The 22,935-nt window shown below is 41.6% G+C and overlaps 1 protein-coding gene across 3 annotated transcripts in view; it reads left to right on the top strand.

Moving 5' to 3' along the window:
• The window catches only part of LOC102076433 (PH, RCC1 and FYVE domains-containing protein 1), a 301,646-nt gene that overhangs the window by 59,356 nt on the left and 219,355 nt on the right, over positions 1 to 22,935 (top strand). For all 3 annotated transcript variants that reach the window (XR_003222400.1, XM_025911970.1, XM_005457517.4), the window contains exon 5: positions 19,706 to 19,818. Coding sequence is in view for 2 of the 3 variants with exons in the window: in XM_025911970.1 (XP_025767755.1) it covers positions 19,706 to 19,818 (113 nt within the window). In the remaining variant the exon portion in view is untranslated. The remainder of the gene's footprint in view (positions 1 to 19,705; positions 19,819 to 22,935) is intronic.

Here is a 22,935-nt window from a genome sequence, read left to right as displayed (position 1 = left end):
GATTGATAGAACAGTAAGCGTCTACAGCCATCTGTAAAACACGGTGGAGGTGCTGTAATGGTTTGGGACTGCCAGCTTGTGGAGTTGGGGATCTTGTCAAAATTGAGGGAATTACAGAAAAGTACGGTCATATTTGGATCAACAGTGCAATACCATCTGGAAATATCTAATTGACAGTGGCTTCATTTTTCAGCAACAATGATCCCCAATACACTGCCAATGCAGTAAAAGCATAGACAGGTAGAAAAACACACAACACTAGTCATGGATGATATTGATGAACAGTGGAACAAAAGGCAGCCAACATCCAAAGAAGAACTGTGAATGTCCTTCAAGAAGCCTGGAGAACGATTCCTGAAGGCTACTTAAAGAAATGACAAGAAAGCTGCCTAAGAGAGTTCAGGGTGTGTCGAAAAGTAAAAGTGGTCAAAGCAAATACTGACTTTGAAGCTGTGTAGAATTGCACAGTCTCAGGTTTTTCCTTTTACATTATTTGTTTCAATTAATCACTGCACCTATTTTTGTTAGCAAAATGTAAAGAAATGAGGGCTGATTCAAGATTTTTGTGGGGTACTGTATCCAAAAAGGTCAAAGGTCAATTCTGTTTAACATTAAAACATTCTGTAAAAACTCTTATTTATGATTGGATAGCTGTTGCGTTGAATTTTGGAATTTGTTGCTTCTTCACAGCACGGTCCATATTTAAAGCACTGTCTGCTCCCATAGCTACAGCATTGTGCAGACTGAGATTTATTAGCCAAACGTAATCACATTTAATACATTTTATTAAAATTGCCAAAGTCTTCCCTTTATGGCAAACATGGATGTTAACTGCAACTTGACTGCTTGGCAGAGGCATATGACCATGAGGCAATAATTCCAGTCTTTTAAATGAACAAAGGACACAACTAGTAAAATTTATGGCAAGGATAAGTCGGCTGGACAACAGCTGCCAAGTTTTTGTGAGGGAAGGAGAGCGAGAGAGAGAGAGAGAGAGAGGGAGAGAGAGAGAGAGAGAGAAAGCAAGATGATGGCTGAGAGGAAAGAGGAGAAGAAAAAAGAGGAGTCAGCAAAATAGGTTTAGGGGCTTGCGAGAAAAGAGCATGAGGAACTCTTCAACTTTCACTCCCATTCCCAGATGTGTTGTAGGCAAGACATAGCCTTTGAAGAGCTTGTGGCAAAATAGGCAAAATATGAATATACACGCACTCCACTTTACCTCTTTCTCATCTCCTTCCTCTTTTCCTCTCCTCTTCTTTTTTCCCCCTCTTTCATATACTCTCCACGTCTCCTTCTCTTTATCTTTCTCCCTGGGCATCTCCGTTCCTTAGTGGCAAACCCAGCTGCAGGGTTTCTGTGGTACTGTGAGTGAACCCTCACCGACTCCTTCACCAGGCAGCTGCACAGCACACTAAAACACACACACGGTGTCTTACCCAAGTCTGTCCTGCTCACTTTTATTTGCTAAATACATAACATTTGCATATGCGATAGGGTCAAGATGGAATATTTACTGCTGTGCTGCTTTTGTTACGCGATGTTTCGGAACAAAATTAAGTTTGAAAAACATTTCATTTTTAGCAGTGCTAAAAAGAACATGGCTTTTTCCTTCAACATGAAATGTATTGCAATCTTCTGTAAAGCCACTAGAGGGAGCTTATATTATGCTGTGGTTCCCCCACACCAGGAGTTTGTTTCATAGTACTGTTGCTCAAGCACTGAGGCACAAAAAATAAAAGGCTTTCAGATATTCCTTATTCTGCCCCTAAATAATTTTGCCGATGTAGAGATCACGGCCTTTCACCTACACAAGAGACAAAGGCAAGGTTTAGAAATAGGGGTCTGCTTTCTTTCAAACAAATTCAATGATTACGTCTCACATGTTTTTGCGACCAGATATTTGCTGGTGGGAGGCTATGTGTGCGAGTGCAGAGGTGATAATTCTACTGTTGTTCAGAAGCTTGAGCGGGGTGCGTAATGGCAATAAGAGAGAGCGTGCCCAGGCGCGCTTTCAATCTGTTTCCCAAATGTAATGAGTCCGGGCATAACTCCGGTCAACCCAACTTGATCAAAAACGGGAGGAAATCTGCAAATGATTTATTATGTCCTGTAGAGATTCATCAGTTCCACATGTCAAAATGATGCTGAGCTGAAAATTAAAAGACATCTTTCGTCACCATTATTTTTTTAATATAGATGGAAAGTGGGAGCATGAAAGTAATTGAGTCAGGACAGTGAAGGAAATCAGATTTATATGCTTGAGTTTAGAGCATATTGCATTTTATTTGATCTCATTCCATCTGTATCTTCTTTTTAAAAAATTGTGATCATTAAATGTTGTACAATGATATAATCAACCTGAATACGAAAGATCACTAATACCGCTTTGTTTCTAAATTGTTTTCAGAAATATTAATTCTAAAAAGTACCACACGTTGATTATGAATTTGGCTTCTTATCCTTAAAGTATAGGTTGTTATCATGCTCATACATGCATAATTATCTCTATTTTCTGTGCTCTTTTGCCCTCTTGGATTTCATCAAACTGTAAAATACTAATGCATGTTGCCAGATAATCATATTTTTCTGTCCCTGTCCCTTCCTAATAGAAATGGGGTGACACGACAGCATCTGAACTAGAGTCCCTGACTTGTCCTGCTGTAATGTTACACGATCTCCGCTCTCACGTTACTAAAACAGGCTTGGCCGATGGGATTCGCCATACTCTGCGCTTCTCCACTCCTCCTGGCCTTTTCCTGTGACAGGGCTGCCGATGATACAGATCCGCTGTGACATTTTACATTGTGCTCCCTAATTGCAGCAGCTGATAGTAGGATCGCTCACCATACAGCTGCATATTTCCTCTTTTATCCACCCTTTAGCTTTTTCTTTTTCCCTGTTGGGAGGTGCAAGTACATGGCGGTGTACTGTACTGACTAATTGCGTTGCTCACAAGCTGTCTGATGTATGCATTTAGGTGTTTCGTAATGTTCGTGCATGTATGTAAAACTCTGTAAATCAACTAAAACTTGAAGTTGAGTTTTTCTTATTTAAAAAAACAAAAGTTTTTTGATCATGATTGAGCAATAGTGTTTATTGGCAAAAGTGTCGTCCGTTCTTTCTTTTGCTCTGGGTTTTTCTTTACTTCAAGTGTTTCCCACAGGCGGCGACTCCCGAACTGAAAGCCGGGATAAACCTGCGTGACAGATGCAGCTCTAATTATACAGTTGTTTTAAGACTGTCAGGTTGCCGCAAAGAGGGAGCCAGTCATTTGGGAAAATGAAGGAGGAGGGTAGTGAGTGGGAAGAGGGAGGTAGAGGGGGACAGTTTGATGGACGGACATTGTAACACCAGCATCTGGTGATAGCTGCAGCTGCCGTATCGTTTTCCCACCGCCAGCTTGCCAGCTAAATAAATATTGCCACGATCTGTCTTGTACTAGCAAGTGTAAATTACTTTAACACATCAATAACTAGTTTACAATGATGTTTTTTCCTGCCATTTCAGAACATATATTGATTTCACATTGCTGTTAAATGGCACAAGCATTGTTTCCTTCAGCCTGTACTTTGTTTTCCAGATAGACTCCTGGCAGGCATGGTAAAGCAAAACAAACAAACAAAACAAATCTACATCAATTATGGAGTCATTTTACTATCACTAAATATGTATATTGATATTATATATGTATGTTATAATTGAATATTTATATATGGTGTCTGTCATGATAAAAGTAACACTATTTGTCTGTTCACATGAGAAATATGTACTTATGTGTCAGGCATAATTTTTGGGACTTTGTGCTTAAACTGCAGTGTTGAGTTCTGAGCATCATGGTCTTGTTACTGATGTCATGCGTTTAGAGCGAAAACAAAACATTTCTCTGAAAAAATTCGCATCTGATTTTTTTTCCTTGCTTTGGTAAATAAAGCAGATTATAATTAGCACCGAAGACAAAGATCTTTAGTGCAGTGTTTCCAGTGCAGTTTTCCATTGTGTGTTTCAATAGATTCCTCAACAGTAGTAATTATGCGAGGAAAATGATTCATGCTATACATGATTTACACTGTACATTTCTTTGACAAAAATAGACAAAAGAGCAGAGGTTGTTCAGTATGTACGTAGCTCTGTGTGAGTCTTCACTGGTGTTTTTGAGCAGGTGTGCACATGTGTGGCGTGAAGTGGGAGCATGCACGTGTGTGCACCCATGAAGCGCGTCTGCAGGCGCCCTCGCGCTTCTGTATTGTCTATTTTCATTCGTGTGGGTTCCTCCTCTCGAGGACAGATGTTGGGGGAAACCCACAAAATCAGAGCTGAAGCCGCACTATAATCACTGCGATTTTAATCAAGGTCTCGCATTGTGACCCACTTATTTTCTCACAGTGCTGATTGCACTGCAGTGCAGTGGCGACTAGCATTACAAAACTACAGCCTGTGATTAACCTTCACATCATATACATGTCCCCTAACCAAGATACAGCGAATCCTAATCCCAAAATTACACCCACTTGGACTGAAAAATCTCTCCCTTTGTCAAATATGAATATTTTCATCCTTCATCCTCCCATTTTTATGTGAAAGACAGATGATACTTGCGTTCTGCATATGAGGAAATTGAGGTATGGCTGAGTGTGTAATACCTAACTAATATATTTCAGTTGGACAATAATATGTTTCTGCAAGCGTGCGAGCACAGTCTATGACCTAACTTTTTTTCCCTACAAATTAAAAGTATACGATAATGTGATTCAAATGAACCTCACACATAATATTATAGGCTTTTGTGAGAATAAGGACATATTCCAACCTTCTTAGCCGTTTTCACCACTATTGTAATTTTCACATCAGTGATAATAAACCAGATTGATTATTCATTCTCATGCTTCAACACCATTTAATTGTGTAGCCAGAACACTCCAACTTCGGGGTCAGGAGGGCTCTCTCTTTCATTTACACAAAGACACATCAACACGGATGCATACACCCACCCACCCACATGCAGACAGGCACACACACCAATTCAGAAATCTCTCTGTTTCCTTCTCTCCTTCACAGATGCTCTCAAAGGGCCCCCCGAAACATGCCCAGACTGGAATTTGCCAAAATATCCTTTCTCCTATCAAGCACACACTGTGCCCGATCTCAGTCCCATTGCACTTATTCCTCCAACATCTCAATTAATACCCCATTGGAGGCACAGCACCCCACAGAGCCTCAGAGGCTCACTGTGGTGGTGGATTTTTCCTTGTAAATGTTCACCACAGATGCTGAAGTGCTTTCATTTTAAACCACATTAATGAACTACCTCGATCTCAATCAACACCAACAGATGAAAGATGAACGTTTAGGAGCAGTTATTATGTGCATGTGTGTGCCTCTGTTTGTTTGTTCGTGCCTGTCTTTGCTATATCAAAGCTTGAACACTTTTGAAGAGTGTCCATTGATAGTCTTTGTGGTGTGTGTATATATATATATATAGACTCTAATCTATCAGAACGGGAAGAGGAAAAAAAATCTATTTATTGGCCTGTCCTCTGGTGTTATGTGTTGACAAATTTGATGTGCTAAAAATACTGACGGCTTCCATCCGACTGACAGGCATACAACCTATATCTTACAATGCTCTGTTGTCTCTCTCTTCTCGAGCTGGCTGTTCCTCCTGTTCAGTAGCTAATGGATTTTCATGGTTTCCAGGGTCTGTTCCAGAAATGTTCTCCTGTGGAGATCTTGTAAGAAGTGCCCTCAGCTGGTCCCACAGTCTGCCATTAGGCCTCTCCACTCTTTTTATCCCTAGACCTTTGAGACCTCAAACTGCCAAATGAGTTGAATTATGGCCAGTTATGTGGAGTGGACCCAGCATCACAGGGGAGAGGCTTGAGTCAGTGGAACTAACTACACTCCTGACCATTAAAAGGCAACCTGACACTGCCTCTTCATCTTCTGTCTGCTCTCAAAGGCCGACACCGCGAGCCCACGTCTCCCAGAGCAGAGACGGAGTACAGCTATTCAACACATGAGCCAAGTAGCCAAAACAAAAAGGCAGTCTGTCACCCAGGCAAAAGAAAAGCAATCAAAACACCAATCTTCTCCACGTTCATTAAAATTGTAAAGCTCTCCCTGCACTCTGTGTACTTTTCAATATTTCCTTTATCAATATATTCTACACATTGGCCTGTCTTTTATCTGTCCCTTTATTCTATCTTTTTTCTCTCACTTTCTTGCCATTTTTAAAAAATGCCCTTCAGCTTAGTGAGTGGGGCTTCAGGGTTATAACCATCGCAAGGTTAATTGGAGCAGCTTCAATAAACATGCTAGCCACAGCTCTGGCTACTGTATGAAGAAGGCCATCTACTATAAGTCAGGCAACCTTCAGATTCTTCAGATTCAGAAATTCACCCACACAGTCTTTAGTCACACAAATGCCAATCAGTCCAGCCTATGGTACAACCGTTTGCACAGACAGACACTGTACGCACACACACATACACACAGAGCACTGAATTTGATCTGTCACAATAACAGGGGCATCATGACATGATGGATACGGCCCTTTTTTTCCCCCTCTTCTCTCCACCGTGCTGCCTCTCCCCTGTAATGTTGATGCAGTGTGTAATGTTTGCTGTTGCCGTTGGCTGAAATGGAATGAGTGATACAACCAGAGGTGCTGGGATTACCGTGGGCAGAATTGATGCTATCTGTCCAATGATGTGTTATTTTGTGGAAGTGAGGCAACAAACCGGAGAGAGAAATGGTTGCAGCACTCTGTATGATTTTACAGTTTAAGTGGTGAAAGACAAATAGAATAACAGTGATGTGCTAGCAGGGGTTGTAAATGGTTGAATAATTTTCCTCGATTTCAGCATTCATTTATCTTTTCTACAGTCCTTTGCGGAGCTTCTCGTGGCAGCCTGAATGGTATTTATCCCTCTAGTCTGCTCACAATTGCAACATCAGCTAGCTCAGCGCACATCTTTAGAGGTGAGGCAGGTTGCGTCCACGCTATTCCTCTAATAGGGGCGGCTCAGAAAAAGGTCAGAGGTAAACTAATGACACCTGCAACAGATGCTTCTTTCTGGGAGCCTAAGCTAAGACTGAGCATAGCTGGGCTTGTGGGAATAAAAGTGTGCTGCTTTGAGACTCAGCAGGCTGCGCCCGGGTCAGTCGCTAACCACTGAAAAGACTAAATTCAGCTCTTTCTGCCGATTTGGGGCACAAGCTGAGGGTCCGGGGCTATTGTTGTGGGGTCAGGTTAAAGCTGTCCAGATTGCCAGAGCAGCTGACAACCATTCATCACAAATTCAGCACCGCAAAGCTGTAAAGTTCTGCTTAGGTAGGTCAAAGGCTCTGAAGAAACATTTTAGATTTTACTTTTCACAGTTGTTTGTGCATGCTGATATGGGTTTGGGTTTGTTTTTTATGTTTTCTTTATTTCAATATATACAGGAAACCTCAGTTGAAAAACACAGCAGAAATTTCAACTATCAACTTCCTGTTTGTCCTAAAATCTAAATCTAAATCATAAATGTCTGTTTTTGTCCAGTGATGGCTCATAATTTTGAGCTTTGCCTCAAGCACTGCTTTGACTCCTTCTTCTTCAGAGTAATGTGTTCTTTTTTGTACTGATTACAGTATTGCAGGTTTGCAATACATGTCTTCACAAGAGTACCGGACCCACTTGCTTTTATAGCATATGCAAGTAGTATATCATGCGTTTTCCGGCAGGCAGTGAGATGTTGTGCTGTTCTGTATGAGGGAAAAATTAAATAAGAAGGGCTATTTTTCTCCCCCATGTAAACAGCTGGCAGCATCCCATGCTTGCACAATTAATGGGCATCTAATTGGCAATAATCATTTTTACTTAAGCAAATATAAAGTAGGCAGTTGCCCCTGGAACAGACAGCTGTTGGTGGAACCTTCTGGCAGCATAGCATGGATGCCTGAGGATGTGGATGATCACTTCTTACTGGAGGTGGTCCATAAACTTAAATACCAAACTGCTGGTGGACAATTGATTTTTTTTAAACAAATCTATTAACAACGCCAGAGGATTTACAGTATGTAGACTACAGGTGTATCTGATGCGTTAACCACCTCGCACCGTCATGCTGTCTTTGAACCTGCATTGTGCCATAGGTTTCTGGTATTTTATGGTGTTAATACATCACCTGGTTAAAATTCAGAGCAAGTAATCACTGAAACTGTGTTGTACACATAACAGGAACTTAGTTAAAAAGAAGCACACGCGCTTTAGTCGCTGAGGCGGTAATGGATTTTTTTACAGTGATCATTTTTCAGTGATGTCAAGGACTTTTCAGACACTTTGTTTCCAACATATTTGTCGAATCCAGATTTTAAGGTCAGACCTCTGCAGTGTAAATCCATAGAGTTGTGATTTCATTCAGCTTAAAGTTACCCCATCAAGGTTGTGATTCAATAATAAAATGCTATGAAAAAGTACAGTGCTGCCAGAAAGGATGAAGCCTTGCAGCTGACAGACAAGGAGGCAGCGTGCAATGAATTAAACACAAAATTGCGTTTTTGCCATATAACTCATCTGGCCAGGAGTTTCTCAGACAGGCAGCCAAATAGGACATGTAAAAAAAAAGGAAAAAAAAAAGGTAAAAACGCTACTTCGTGTGATACAGTAAAAGTCTCTTTGACATTGGCTTTAGGGTTCTTAATGTAATGCACAAATTAATTTGCATGATGAAGTCTCTTCTGCTTTAAGCCTTCCTCTTGATGAAAGGGCGAATGAGTGAGAGGGAAAAAAAAGAAAAGAATAAGTGTGTGGGATACTGAAAAGTAATGTCAGCCAACCTTATTATGAGAAGGGAATGGATTAAGGGCATTGTTTGAGCTGGTAGAGGAGGTACCTTCCATACTGCTGCCTGCCATCTTATCTTGTCCCCCAACAGTGGTCTAATCTGTTGGTCGAGCATGCCTGCAAATAATTTCTGTCTGTCAGACAGACAATGGAGCTGTCACCTTGTTGTGCATCACGGATTACTGTACTGTGCATTCTGCCCCGCCCCTACAAAGAGCCCTGACAAAGGACTTAATTGAATGGCTAATTTGTGTGTGTTCCATGTGCGAACATGCATAAACACGAGCTTCAAGTCATCACGAAATGCATGCAGACTTGTTTTCGCATGCATACTCCCATCAGTAAGCACTCGCAAGTGCAGAGAAACAACCGTTCAAACCCACACACAAAGCTGTGTGCGCATACTCCCTATAGGAATTTATTTTGAGGCTACTTGTTCATTTAGTCTGATGTCAGGAATTATTGCTTCCAATCCTTATGGCTAAACTGTAAACAAATTCAATGGACCAGATTCAATTAACTCTGTCTAACCTAACATATAATTACATGAAAGCACAGAGTGAGGAGTAGAAGATAATGGACTTTTTTTTACCCTTGAACCTTAACCCTACTTTTCCCATTTGTTTATCAAATTAATTTAAGCCAGTTGATTTGTTATGCTGTGGCTTAGATACATATAATCACCCATTTTAGCTTCATATTACACTTGTGCTTAGGCTAATTAATCCGCAATGTTTATCACGCATAAACAGAGATGGCTTTGCATTATACATCTACAGAAGTAAGGGTGTTTTAATTGTTATCAAAAATGTTAATTATTTACAGTCAGAACAAATATCCGAAGACACATCTTTTTTGAAAAACACTAGTGAATGACTTTGGATGACATTGGTCTTAATGGTGGTTAAAATCAGACACACAAAAAAATGCCATGATTGGTTTTAACAAAAGGACAAATACGTTTAAAAAAAATTGATTTTATTTAGTTTTTGAGAATAGAGTATAGAACTTCCCAGTGGAAAACCATGCTATCATAATTTTTCTGAGAAGATCTGTGCAGGTTTTCTGAAGTGACAGCGGTGCTTCGTCTCATATGATGATGTGTTAAACAAAACACTGCCCACATGTTTGCCTTAAACTAAGTAGCCCTTAACTGCTTGGACAGACAGCAAGCTGTTGCACTTTATGTATTTGTTTATTTTCAAGATAAGGGGCCTCTTTTATGGATAAGCAGCTGACGCTTCCGCTCTGTCAAGCTGGGACAGGCTGAGGGAAGATAAAATAGAGTCTGTTAATCTGGTGCTGGTGAGGAGAGAGAGCGATGTTATTGACCTACGCTGGCAGCAATGTGTTTCAATTATACACCGCCATCCATTTGTCAGGCGAGCAGAGCGATGGGCGGGGGCACGGGGTTCAGGCTTGGGTTAGAGTCATTCTCCATCACTTACGATGTGTCTTTGGAAAGCACTTTAATTGAATTACCCAATTTATTCTTCAAGCAACAATGCCCTGGCATAGACCCATCACGTGAGACAATTAGATGCAAGTTTTAAACTCAGGCAGTTTACATACTTCACATTTTCTTGGTGTACACATGGAAGGAGATGACTAACTTATGGTGACCATCCAGAATAAACGTGTTTTGTTAATGTGCGTGTTGTGACTTTATCATGAAAATGTTATCTTACACTTTACTCAGGACTTTTTGACACGCTGCCTGTTTGTTGCTAGTCACCCTTGTGAACTATGTCTATTTATTGTGTGACAGGTAAGAAAACACCTGGTGCTTTGGCTAAGTGAGAAATTAGAAGGCTAATACATTCCGAGCAAGTAAAAGTTAACTTATTGTGCAGGAGATGCACAACCAACCATTCAGTAGTGCAGATGTTTGGTTGCAGTATTTGCTCATTTGTACAGAGTTCACATATAAAATTAATTTGGTTTCTCACGCAACCGAATGTCTGCATCTGTCTTTTTAGTTAAAACATTCTGTCAGCTAAAGCACATTGTCAAGTCAAGTTGCGCTGCTACAGTCATGTTTTCCTTTTGTTTCACTGCTTGCAATCTTCCAAGCAGATTTCCTTGAATATTTTCCCCGAATTTGCAAATTGCTCGAGGTTGAGTATGATTAATTCTAATCAAGTTCAATTTATTCTGGAAGAGCAGCTGGAAGAGGCCTAAGTGTTGACTGCATTCAGTCTGCGAGCTGTCTGACAAGATGGCCAGCCTGTCGATCACCTAAGCCCCGGTTCCAGGTGTGGTTGAAGGTGCTCGTCTCTGCTGCACGCTGGCCTACTTGCACTCTGGCCCTAACACCTGGCTGTTCACCAAACTCCGATCGTCAGTTCGTCTATTTTCACGAAGACAAGCCTCGCTGTCTGCTCAAGCTCTCTGTGTCTAATCAACAGTTCCTCTTTCCTAGTATCTCCAGAGCTCATCTTGTTAAGGACAAAGAATTGTGGATAAAAATGTACTCTCTATAAGCGTGTAATGTACACCAATTATGCTAATTTGCAGCGTTGCAGATGGCCCAGTGTTGATTGCAGTTTTAGGATCAGGGGAGGCCGTCTGAAATTTGAGTGCGGGAGTCACGTGACACTCATTACTGCACAACCTCAACCAAATATCCCTTTGTCACTTGTCATCCATCTGTGCTTACTATCTTTGACAGATAAGACTATGCAGAACTCTAGGCAGCTGAAGAGCTGCACAATAAGCAACGGAAAAGCACTGTTCCTAGTTTTAATTGGCATTTCCCTAGTTTTGCTGTATTTGGCCATGTTTTCTGAACAATGAGTATCGTAAATAATCTAAAATGTCAAATAGTCGGGGGGGATAAGATAATGTCCTAATGTAGGATTTTATTGCATTTTACAAAATAGTTGCACTGAGAATACAGAGTACATTTTTAATGATGACAGTTAATAGAACCATCAAGATGTCTATTTTCAGTTCTTTTCTTTGTCCCTTGGCGGCTACCTCGCTGGGATATGTATAGCTATCAACTCTCAGTATGCTGGCTCCAGGGGCAAGAAGAATCCTCTCGAAAATGCCAGTCCACTATGGGAACTGTGACATTCACGGCGTGCCAAGGTGTGCTGTGTGTTAGAAAAGCATGTGCAGTCAAATGTAAATTCATCATCGTCATCAGCCATGATGCTCTTTGTTCCGGCTATTCAGGCGAGTCAGTTTAGCCCCCATCTTCTTCTACGCCATGCTGAAGTGAGCCCATGCTGATGTTCAAATGAATGGAGTCCTTTCATGAAGCCATGGCCATTGAACTCTGGAGGCTGCACATAGCCCTAAGTCCTGCAACCTTTGTGGCAGGGGGTTCCTGCCAGGCATGATTCCTGTTTAGTGAATAAGTGGGGTAATTATGGTGCAGTTGGGGCCATGCAGCAAATGTCACCAGCAGATAAACAGTAGGAGCAACTCTTCCGTAAAAGCCTAATTTATCCACCATGGACCTCCTGTAGCCTGCAGATGAATTAGGAGCAGTTGGGTGTAAAAAACAAACCAGCTTCTCTTGATTTCACTGGAGTTCAAGGATGCATATAATTGGAGAAACACTAGTTAACTGATAAGGCCCCAGGTTAAACCTTACTTTGTCACACACCAAATCTCTCATGCTGGTCTCAAACGGCAGCTGCTAGTTTGATGTGTGTATGCCTGGCATGTGTGGGCGCCTGATGTGTTATGACATGATAGAGATTTAACTGTTTCAGGGTGCATAGAAGCTCTTTTCATAGCTGCATTAGATACAAAATGTAACTAGTGGAAGCTATAGGTTCAAAATGACCCCTTGCACATATGGTTTTATGTGTTGCTATTAAAATGTGAATCTTACACTCTAGCCCCCTCCTCTGCATCTCTAAAAGGAAACCACATCCATTGCACTCCATTAAAGAGTGCCCACTCACGCGTGACTACAGGGCGGCCTTTATAACATCATGAGCCTAGGGAAATGGGAGAGTCAGCGAGCGTCATTCCATTACCTGCTGAAATGGATGCCCCTGTATCTCCTCCTTGATTAGCTTTGTCTCGAATAACAATGATAGCTTTAAGTATGTCTAATTGAGGCCGGCCTCACCCTCCCTCTCTCTGTGAAAGTGCTTACTCATTTTGTCTGTCCTTTTAATAATTACATTATCATTTTACGCCCCTGCCGGTTCCTTGGGAAGTGGGCTGGCGCTTGTGTTGAAGTGAAAGCTCATTATTGGAGTTGAATTATGTGCAGTTTATTGATCCCCATGGTGGATTATGGTGCTCTAAGTTAGTCTAGACAGAATAGTTAGCCAGATGACAGAGAGGAAACATAGAGGCCCCAGGGGGAAGATCTCTGGGCTCAGTGAGCAATTAATGCCTGCCAGGTAATGGAATTTAAGTTTACACTAAATCCACCAATGCCTTGGCATTTGAAGTGCCTTATAAAAAAAAACATTAGCCTAATGAGACGGTCAAGGGAACGAGAGGCATTCTTAACACACATTTTCTCTGTCACACACACTTGTCCTTTTCTCTGTTCTACTCGATCTTCTGAGCTCATCCCACACACAACAGCGCACAAACAGCCAACTATCACCGCTCCATTTTGATGCTCCTAATAGAAGGCGTATTGGGATGCATTTTAGAAACCAGTTTTTGTGTGATTGATAGTGTTTAGTAGGCTCCATTTTAAAGACAGGCTTCGCTAATCTCCATCTTAGCCCCGGTGAGGCTGTTTGTGTGATAAAGCGCACAGTGAGTGGGGGAAAGGCCAAAGTGCTGAGTAAGAGGCCAAGCAGGACATTCATCTCTATAAAGCTGAGGGTCCGTTTTAAAGCTATCCATCATTATCTTGATGAACAGGGCACATTACCAACAGCGATGCCTCCCTACCGCCAGGGCTAGCAGCTTGGTGTCCTTCAGTGGACTTGTAAGGACCTCGGTCTCATGTGAAGTGACATTTTTTTTCTACAATGTAATGAACTTTTAAGTTACAAACTTGATGGTAAGCGGTTACTTTCTGTCTTTATGTTCACCAGTTACTTGTAGATTGAGGTTTTGGGTAACGGGTAAATACGAGCTCAATGTGCACAATTAATTTTGGTCTCTACTAATTCTTGAGAATGGTTTTAAATAGATAATTGTTTTACTGTGTTCACCAGTTAGTAAAGTTTTATATACTCTGAACAGTCACAACGCTTTGACCATTCACCACTTAATCATAATCATATTGTTTTAGATGTGGTGAGATGACAAGTGATTTGAGTTAATACAGACAGACTATGAAAATACCCCAACCGGTATAGGATTATTAGGACCAATACCGATATTTGGTCATTTGAAAATCGATATATGGGCCAATTTTTTTTAGATTCTATTTTCAGGTGTGTAAAACATAAAATTTGTGCTTTTGTTCTTATTTATAATTTCTAAGATAAAATATTCTTGTTGTTTTGCTACAACAAGTCATGAATTACTCGTTTACTCTCTGCCTGACTCCTCTTACATCAGCTGGTTGTTGTGTTTGCATTGTTGCAAACATGTGTTACCAACAGGGAAATTTTAGATAAAGTATGCAACATCAACAATCATTACATGATTAAAAGGTTTTTCCCCCTTTTCTTCTACTGTTTGAATTTTAATTTAGTGAAATGCCAGCAAAAAGCTAATATTAGTCCTGCTGGAGTTTTAGCCAAACTGGGCACATGCCTATTGTGGCAAAAGAAAATGCACAATGAAAGTGAACTGACATTACTAAAAATCAGTTTGATCATATTACAACATATCACCAGCAGGGTGTGCTAAAGCATGACATTGTGTCCACCAGAGTGCCCTCTAGTGGACACAACTTGGAAAAATAAACACTCACAGAATGACTGAAGGGTGTTTCTTCCATCTTTTACCTTTTTTATTTTATCGCCTGTTATAAATGCTGATACCAGTATATTAGCAAATAGCTAACATCAGTGATCATAATACTACTGATGACCAGCAGAGTGTGCTGAAGCACCACTATTAAAATAAATGTAAAACTGTTAAAGCAAGCCAAAGAGCGAATTTTGGTGTGTTGCATGGTATGTGTTATTAAAAATATTAGTTTTATAACTACCATGACTCCACCAACCTGCAAATCAGCAGTTCCACTTGAAACTACTGAGCGGTGCAGTAGTCCACTTATAAACAATACTGATACACATCCACAAAAGTTAAAGCACGTGTTAGCAACTCACATACAAAACAAGTTTACCTCTCAATAAAGTCAATGCCCTTGTCACCTTAGCTGAAAAATGTCTTCAGTAACATGTGCTGGTGTTTTGAGACATGCAAGCACAAACACACCCATCACTTGGAGCACAATGCCAGTTGCTAAACTCCATTTTAAATGAGAGCGTTAATGAGAGATATTGGATAGTCAGGCCGAATGCTGCACCTGTTCATGTAGCCTTGTACATCCTGAAAGCAAAAGAGGACGCAAAGAGCTTTACCCCATAACGAGGCCAATATCTAGCTTAAAGCCTTTTTGTGCATGTTGTTTGCTTTAATGTGTCCTTGGCTCATGAGCCTTGATAATGTTAGTAAATACGTACAGGAGCATGGTGAAACTGGGCTGGAATCCACACATGGAGGAGGAAGGGAGTGTCACCAGGGAGAAGAGAGAAAAGAGAAGTGGATGATTAGACTGGTTTTACTGCTCCTCTGCCGACCTAGAAAAACAGCAGACCTGACCTTGCATAGCGGAACCCTTATATATCTAATGATCTCTGAGTATCTTAATGATACAATGTTTTCTCTCTCCCACTCTTTCTCGCCGTTTTCCTTCCCTCTCACATTGCAGCTTTTCTCTCTCTTTTAGCACAAGCCTTTGCACACGCACACTAGTCCACACAGACACACACAAAGTACACAGCCTTGAAAAACCCAGTCAGCAGTTTGGGCTCGGAGTCTAGCAAATGAGCTGTCCTATTGAAATAGAAAAGAGAGTGCTCTATGCTGTGGAAAATGCTGCTATGGCAAGGCTTACAGAAGAGGGACGGAGGGAAAATTACTTGTTCGGACAAAGAAACATGAGAATGTCCTTTCACTACAAATGTACCAATTTACATTTGGACGGGGCAGATTACATCCATTTCTTCTATACTTTATTTCTTTTTTAGCCCTTTTTTACCACCCCTACACCTCTTCTCATTATCATTCATAAAACGCCACTAAGTGCTGTAAGTGCAGCAAGGGAGAGAGAGAAAAAAAATTCCGATTCAAAAAAATTGCCCTATTTTTCATTGATTCACTGTTCCTTTATCTCGTCCTAGGTACTCCATTGGTTTTTAACGCTCCAAGTGTAGTTGGACTCCTGCAGTTTAATGGTGGTAGCACCGTTATACAGCTCAGTTGAATTGTATCAAAGATGACTAACCAGCCATAGTGCCATTCCTACAGCGGGGTACTAAATACTGTGTAGCAGTACTGTACACACCAATAGGAGTGTATTTTTTGAGATGATGGGTCTTCAGTGATTGATTTAACTCAGCGATCAAGAAATTTGACCACTGGGAAGTTTATTAAAAAAAAGAAAGAACACATTCTGGCCTTTTTGTCATTGTATAGAAGGAAAACTTTGGCTTAAGTCATTCGTTTTTGGGCTTAATTCCCTCTCTTTGACTGCTTAATGCGTACACCTCCGCTTTGTCCTGGTATTCCCCTTTCTTGCTGCACGCAGTAATTAAGATTCCATTTTCCTTTGAGTACGAACGTTAAAGTGGAGGGTTATCGTTGGGCTTCTGTAAGCTCAGCCAATGAAACACCTATAGTAACCTCTCTGATTTCCCCAATAGGGGGTCCTCCCTCCCAATAACCCTCTCCCCCTCTTGGCCATCTTGTTGTGTGGTCTCCTCTCTTCAGTTCTCTCATTACTCCCTGTGTGAAGGCCCGGGCGATGGGTGGCATGGGAGGAGTGGGGCGGTTGCAGAGGAGGGCTTCTGTCCCTGGATGAGTGAGTGTGGATAAGAAGTTGTTTGAATTCATAATTGTACTCTTGTGAAGGGGGAGATTTGTAAAGCAAGGCTGGCTTCATTGTGTGGCAGTGCGGGTCCGGTGGAGGGTGCGAGCCGCTCAAAGCTAATGTAATCTACGCTATTAGAGAGGGTTAATTAGCTGCTGAACTGGAGCCTGAAGAGCAGGCAGAGAAGGAGAGGCACGCAGAGTAAGACAGAGAGAGAGAGAGAGGGAGACGGAGGGCGGGCAGTAGGGATAGAGAGGTCTTCAGGGAGTCATTAGAGACTGCTTGTTGTAATACAGCCACACAGTCAATAAGGCTTCTCCTCTGAGGAGTTAGAAGAAAGGCGAAGAAAGACATGGTGGGAGAGAGAGAGTTTCACACCGAGCATGTGGACGTTAGCAGCTCTGCCACTGGACACATGCTAGGGAAATTCTTCTAACTTGTAACCTTGTAAAGGTTTTTACCGACAAAATCTGTTGTAAATCGATCAGTTCTCCACAGAAATGTATTTTTTATAACACACTGTTAAATTATAAAACATAATTTCGTCATTGGGGACAACTTTTTTTTTCTCTTCTTTTTTTTGCTTCAACAACCAAGAAATTGCTCTGAAAGTCAAAGTGTTTGGCTTCTGACTTTAAATACTTTAAATGCCTTACTTTTACTTTTTATTTATTTATTTGTGACGTCTTGCTGTCTCTTCCTTCGTTATTAATTATTCGCTTTCGCAGCTAGTAAGCAAGCAAACAAATCCCAAACCCAACCAAACAAAACAGAAATTGCACTCCAGGTTTCAATGTAATGAGTTAATTGTTTTTTTAATCAATATCCTTTAAGAAAGCATGCATAAGTGTTCTGAAGCTCATCTATTGACCCACAGAGTTAAGTACCTAGAGCAGCTTGGTTCATTTACATAGAATAAGTTGTTGAGTTGAGTGACCGCAGACATTATCACATAGTTTCAGTGCGCTGTGATTCTGTGAAACTTTGGGAATTCAATGTGGAAGCTTCTTATTCCAGCACAGTGAGTGGTCTTATTGGTCTATGTTAACATCCACAGAAATTAACAGTTGCAAAATTTCAGGATGCAAAACTGTTGATTTCTTGAAATGCTACTAATGCTAAATATTGGCTGTAGAAACCAAACCTGAAGAAAGAATATCGTCTTTTCCATCCATCCATCCATCCATCCTCATCCGCTTTATCCGAAGTCGGGTCGCGGGGGCAGCAGCCTAAGCAGAGAAGCCCAGACCTCCCTCTCCCCAGCCACCTCCTCCAGCTCATCCGGGGGAACACCAAGGCGTTCCCAGGCCAGCCGAGAGATATAATCTCTCCAGCGCGTCCTGGGTCTGCCCCGGGGCCTCCTCCCGGTGGGACATGCCCGGAACACCTCACCCAGGAGGCGCCCAGGGGGCATCCTTGTCAGATGCCCGAACCACCTCAACTGGCTCCTTTCGATGTGGAGGAGCAGCGGCTCTACTCTGAGCCCCTCCCGGATGGCCGAACTTCTCACCCTATCTCTAAGGGAGAGGCCAGCCACCCTTCGGAGGAAGCTCATTTCTGCCGCTTGTACCCGCGATCTCGTTCTTTCGGTCACTACCCACAGCTCGTGGCCATAGGTGAGGGTCGGGACGTAGATCGACCGGTAAATTGAGAGCTTCGCTTTTACACTCAGCTCCCTCTTCACCACGACGGACCGGTGCAGCGTCCGCATCACTGCAGCCGCAGCACCAATCCGTCTGTCGATCTCCGGCTCCCTTCTCCCATCACTCGCGAACAAGACCCCGAGATACTTGAACTCCTCCACTTGGGGCAGGAACTCATCCCCGACCCGGAGTGGGCACTCCACCCTTTTCCGGCTGAGAACCATGGCCTCAGATTTGGAGGTGCTGATCCTCATTCCCGCTGCTTCACACTCGGCTGCGAACCGTTCCAGTGCGTCTTTTCCCCGCCTGCTAATTGTTTACATTGAACACAAAATGCATCAGTTTAATTAGACTACCAGGCCTGCATAATTTTATGTTCTTTTAGTTTAGCTTCTTATGAGTGTGTAAAGCATAGCCTTAAAGTAGCTCATCTGAAGCACTGCAGGCCCCCGGCTAGCAGTTATATTTATCACCGTGTCCTCCAGTAGTCCATCCTATGCTGCCATGGGTCGCTCTGAGCAAAACTTCGCTTAAGACGGGTAGTTAGTGTCTGCTCCCTTGACAGATTTAATGCAGATTAATTACTTTCCCTGGCCCAAGCAATCCATTTTTGTGTGTTTGTGGATGTTTTTAGCTTCTTCTTTTTTTTTCTTGACCTTGGGGTGAAGTAAGAGAGAAAGACAGAGAGAGGAAGGAAAAAAAAGCCCTCCACACTAGACTTATACTCTCAATTTAATAGCCGAGTGAGGTGTTTCTCCAGCATCATCAGATCAATGGAGAGTAAATAGCCCACACTTCTTGTTTCACAGAGCGGTATTGATCTTTTCCTCAGCCTCGGCTTCACTTTCCCCAGCATCTCATGTCTTTCAACCCCTGGGACTGTGCTGATTGCCATAGATTGGACAAGCTAACAAGCGCATGATGAGGAACCAGGCTTTCTTTTCTTCTCATAGGCTGTTTCTTTTTTTTCCGTGTGGCACTGGCATGAACACACTCAGACAGACATACACAGAGGGACTTAAAAACATCAGATCTACACAGCTCGGCACCATAAAGGAATATGCTGTTTCTTTCTTGTTCCCTCTGTTGTGCCTGTTGTTCTGTCTTCATCTGCACTGAGAGGATCTGCTGTAGCTGTGCCCGTCTTAGGGATGTTTGCCAGGCTGATGGAGTATACCTACTTAACTACACAATAACAGCAACCCAGAGATACTCAGAGTGTTTCTTCACCTCACTGGGAACTTTATTTTTTTCCAGCTGGCACCGTGTTTGTTCCAGAATCTTCCATCATCTCTGAAAATATCCCAAGTGGCCTGCGGAGAGCGACACACTCTGTTTGCTCTGGAGGATGGCAGTGTGGCGGCATGTGGGTAAGTTCAGTGTCAGTGCAGCAGACAGTTTGCCGAACTCCAGACCTGAGGGGGATAGGAGGAGAGATAAGGAGGAAAACCCCTCCCCACATTCCAACCAGCTGATATTACTGCATAGACAAATAAGGGTGGGATAAGAGATTGAAAAATTGTGTATGTATGAGGATACGCTGATGAGAAATCATTGGCTAGTTAAACTGTCTGTGTGTACGGGAGTGCACTTGATTACATTTCTGTGCCTTTTCATTTCTTCCCAGCATATAAAGTTGTAATAAATCTTGCTGGATGCGGGTAAGACAGGTGCATGTGTTGCCGTGTGACTGAGGATCAATAAGAAGTGTGTTTATTGAATCCAGCAGTCTTTCCGTAAGGGCGGGGAAATAAACCAACTGGAATAAGCGATCAGATGTGCTTTTAAGGCTCATTACAAGCCTGTGTGGCATATAGATCTGCTTTTAAACAGGACCTTAGATTGGCTTATGCTTGAACACTGCAAATATTATACAGTATCAAGATTCAGAACCGTATTACAAAAACTTAAAATTACTTAGCTCTCTTGTTATTTATTTCCATGTTTATATGGCGATATGAATTTTTCTTTAGGGTATATGGCTTTATGGTAGGCTAATAGTGCCTGAATTGAGCAGGTTGGAATGATTTTGTTTCATTTTTCTGTCATTGTTTTCCTTTTTATTTCTTTTCTGGTAACATGAGCAGCTGTTTGACCTACAGCTTGTCATTAAAACTGAAGACAATGAGCATAAACACAAAGAAAAAAAACGTTTTTTTATCATAAATAATCAGGACAAATGTATGATCAAGGGCTGTGAATTGTACATTGTGCAAAAACTCACTGAAATAACTAATATCTGACGTTTAACCAGCAGAAACAAAGAAAATCGTGAAATACACATCAACAGTGTGGTGCTTATTCAGGCCATCAGTCGATCTTTCTATTAAGATGAGATGAGCTGTGCTTTAATGAAGCAAATTTAAATATCTAATTATTATTATGTTGTAGCTTAAAGGGGAAATCAAAACTGGTAGAATTGACCTTGCCGGGCCTGGATGTTCATATGCCATTGAAATAGCTGTATGCAAGTCTGTGCTAAGGAACAGCTAAACGCTAATACGAAGAGTGACAGCATTAAGCGATGACAGTGCACTGTGAAAAAAAGGTTTCACTTAACAGTTTGTGCCATGATTATCCTTGCTGATGGTGACACGCATAGGTTTTACTAGCATTAGATTCTGACCTCTTCCAAATTCAAAATTAGACCTCTTTAGTATTCTTTGGTAAGCTATACCAAGCTAAATCATGACTTCTTTCCTTTCTTATCTCCTCAGTGCTAACTCACCTTTTACCTGTAGCTGATTTAACCACAAATAAGACGTAAACGCACTCCCATTCTTCCCTCTCATCTTGGCTCCCTGTGTTTGCATGTAATATTTTAGGCGACTCTGGAAGGGATGACAGTTCTAACTAGGCCTATTAGGTAACCCTCAGGGTGCCCTCAGCACTGATTTGAGCACCATTAATTTTCTATTATGGAGTGCTAAAGATGTGCCCCTGCACAGTCATTCACCTGGCTTATTGAGTCTCACACACACCAATTGTGGACTTTTCCAGGGCAGTGTTGCTCAGGGTTTAGTGCGACCCCTCTAGGGAGCTAATTTATTATTTGCAGATATTGATCTGGCAGGGTAGGCCAGCCAAGCCGTGGCCGATGTTGACTCTGCTCTGGCCTGTGGCGACTTTAACCCTTTACAGATTGAAGTAGACACACACTAGATGGAGGGCCAGTCGCTTTCAGTAGAGCTTTGAATTCCTTTGCTTTTACAGTGTTTTCTTTTTTTTTTTCCGTTCTAATGACGAACTGATGGAAATTTTTTTTTTTTTTTCAAAAGGAAAAGATACGTTTTATCTTTCGGGTGGTGAAGCTTTAAAAAACACAAGAAAAAATGAGCAGACACATTCACACGTGCACGTACACACAGAGAGGCACACAGTGTCTGGCCTGTCCAAGGGAAATAAAATCACAGTTAAGAGGAAGGAAAACAAATTTAGAAGGTCAGACAAAACATTTATCAAGCTGTGTATGTCTGGTGGGTAAATAACAGAGGGACAGTAAAGGGCATGACTCTGAAACCAGCAGATACCTGCAACAGATCATCACACAGTCTCAAGATTCACTGCAGAAAACAGATATTTCTCTGAGGGTCGCCTTTGCAGCATTTACTAATATTCTCCTCTGTATTGCAGTTTTATTTTGAACATAAAACTGAGTTATTACAGCATACACCCATGTGACTGAAATGAAAGTTGTCATGGAGAAAGAAAGAAAAGATTGAAGCTGCATAGACATGTCTGCTTGTGGATAGATTAGAATATAGTACATACTGTACAGTACAGCCTAGCCTACACTGAATAGGAGATCTTTTTCCCTGATTCTGGGCTTCAACTAACAAAGGTTATGCATGTGCATTGTGTACATTTAAGTTGCAGTGCATTCCAGATGTGCTACTAACAGAATTTAATTTATTGTGATTATAAATAATGAAATAAACACCAAAGAAAGGGTGAGATTGAATGAAAACAAGACTTCTAAATCTGATTCGATCATAGTGTAAGAGAAAACTTTTTCTTAAAATTGGATAAATATTCATTGCATATGTTGAACAGTCCTTTTACAACTTAAGCTATATATAAAGGCTGTTTAAATAAGAAGAGTGTATAATAAGAGCAAATTGCAGCTATTAAAAATAATATAATGTCATGCAGAAATATTCCCCATCAGTCCTGTGCTATGATGTCATCGAAATGACTCGAGCCAAAAACAGACTTCTGAGGGAGATGAACAAGACAGGACATGAACATTGCATGAAATCCAATATCCAGATGTGAAATCTGTGCACACGTGCATTGCGTAGGATTGCCCTGTTTTACTTAGTTTATTTATCTATTTATGTCCTCATCGCGCATCTACTCTATTAACTTACTATCCAACACTAGTACTCACCAAACACAAACAGTCATGCCCAGGGACTAATAAGTAGAGTCCCCCAGGCCTCCTCAAGGCCTTGCAACAACCTCATTGTCACCCTGACCTGTATTTA

The sequence above is a fragment of the Oreochromis niloticus genome, linkage group LG12, assembly GCF_001858045.2.
Source record: "Oreochromis niloticus isolate F11D_XX linkage group LG12, O_niloticus_UMD_NMBU, whole genome shotgun sequence".
NCBI lineage: Eukaryota > Metazoa > Chordata > Actinopteri > Cichliformes > Cichlidae > Oreochromis > Oreochromis niloticus.
The sequence above is the reverse complement of the archived record's forward strand: the minus strand, read 5'-3'. Positions and strand labels throughout refer to the sequence as shown.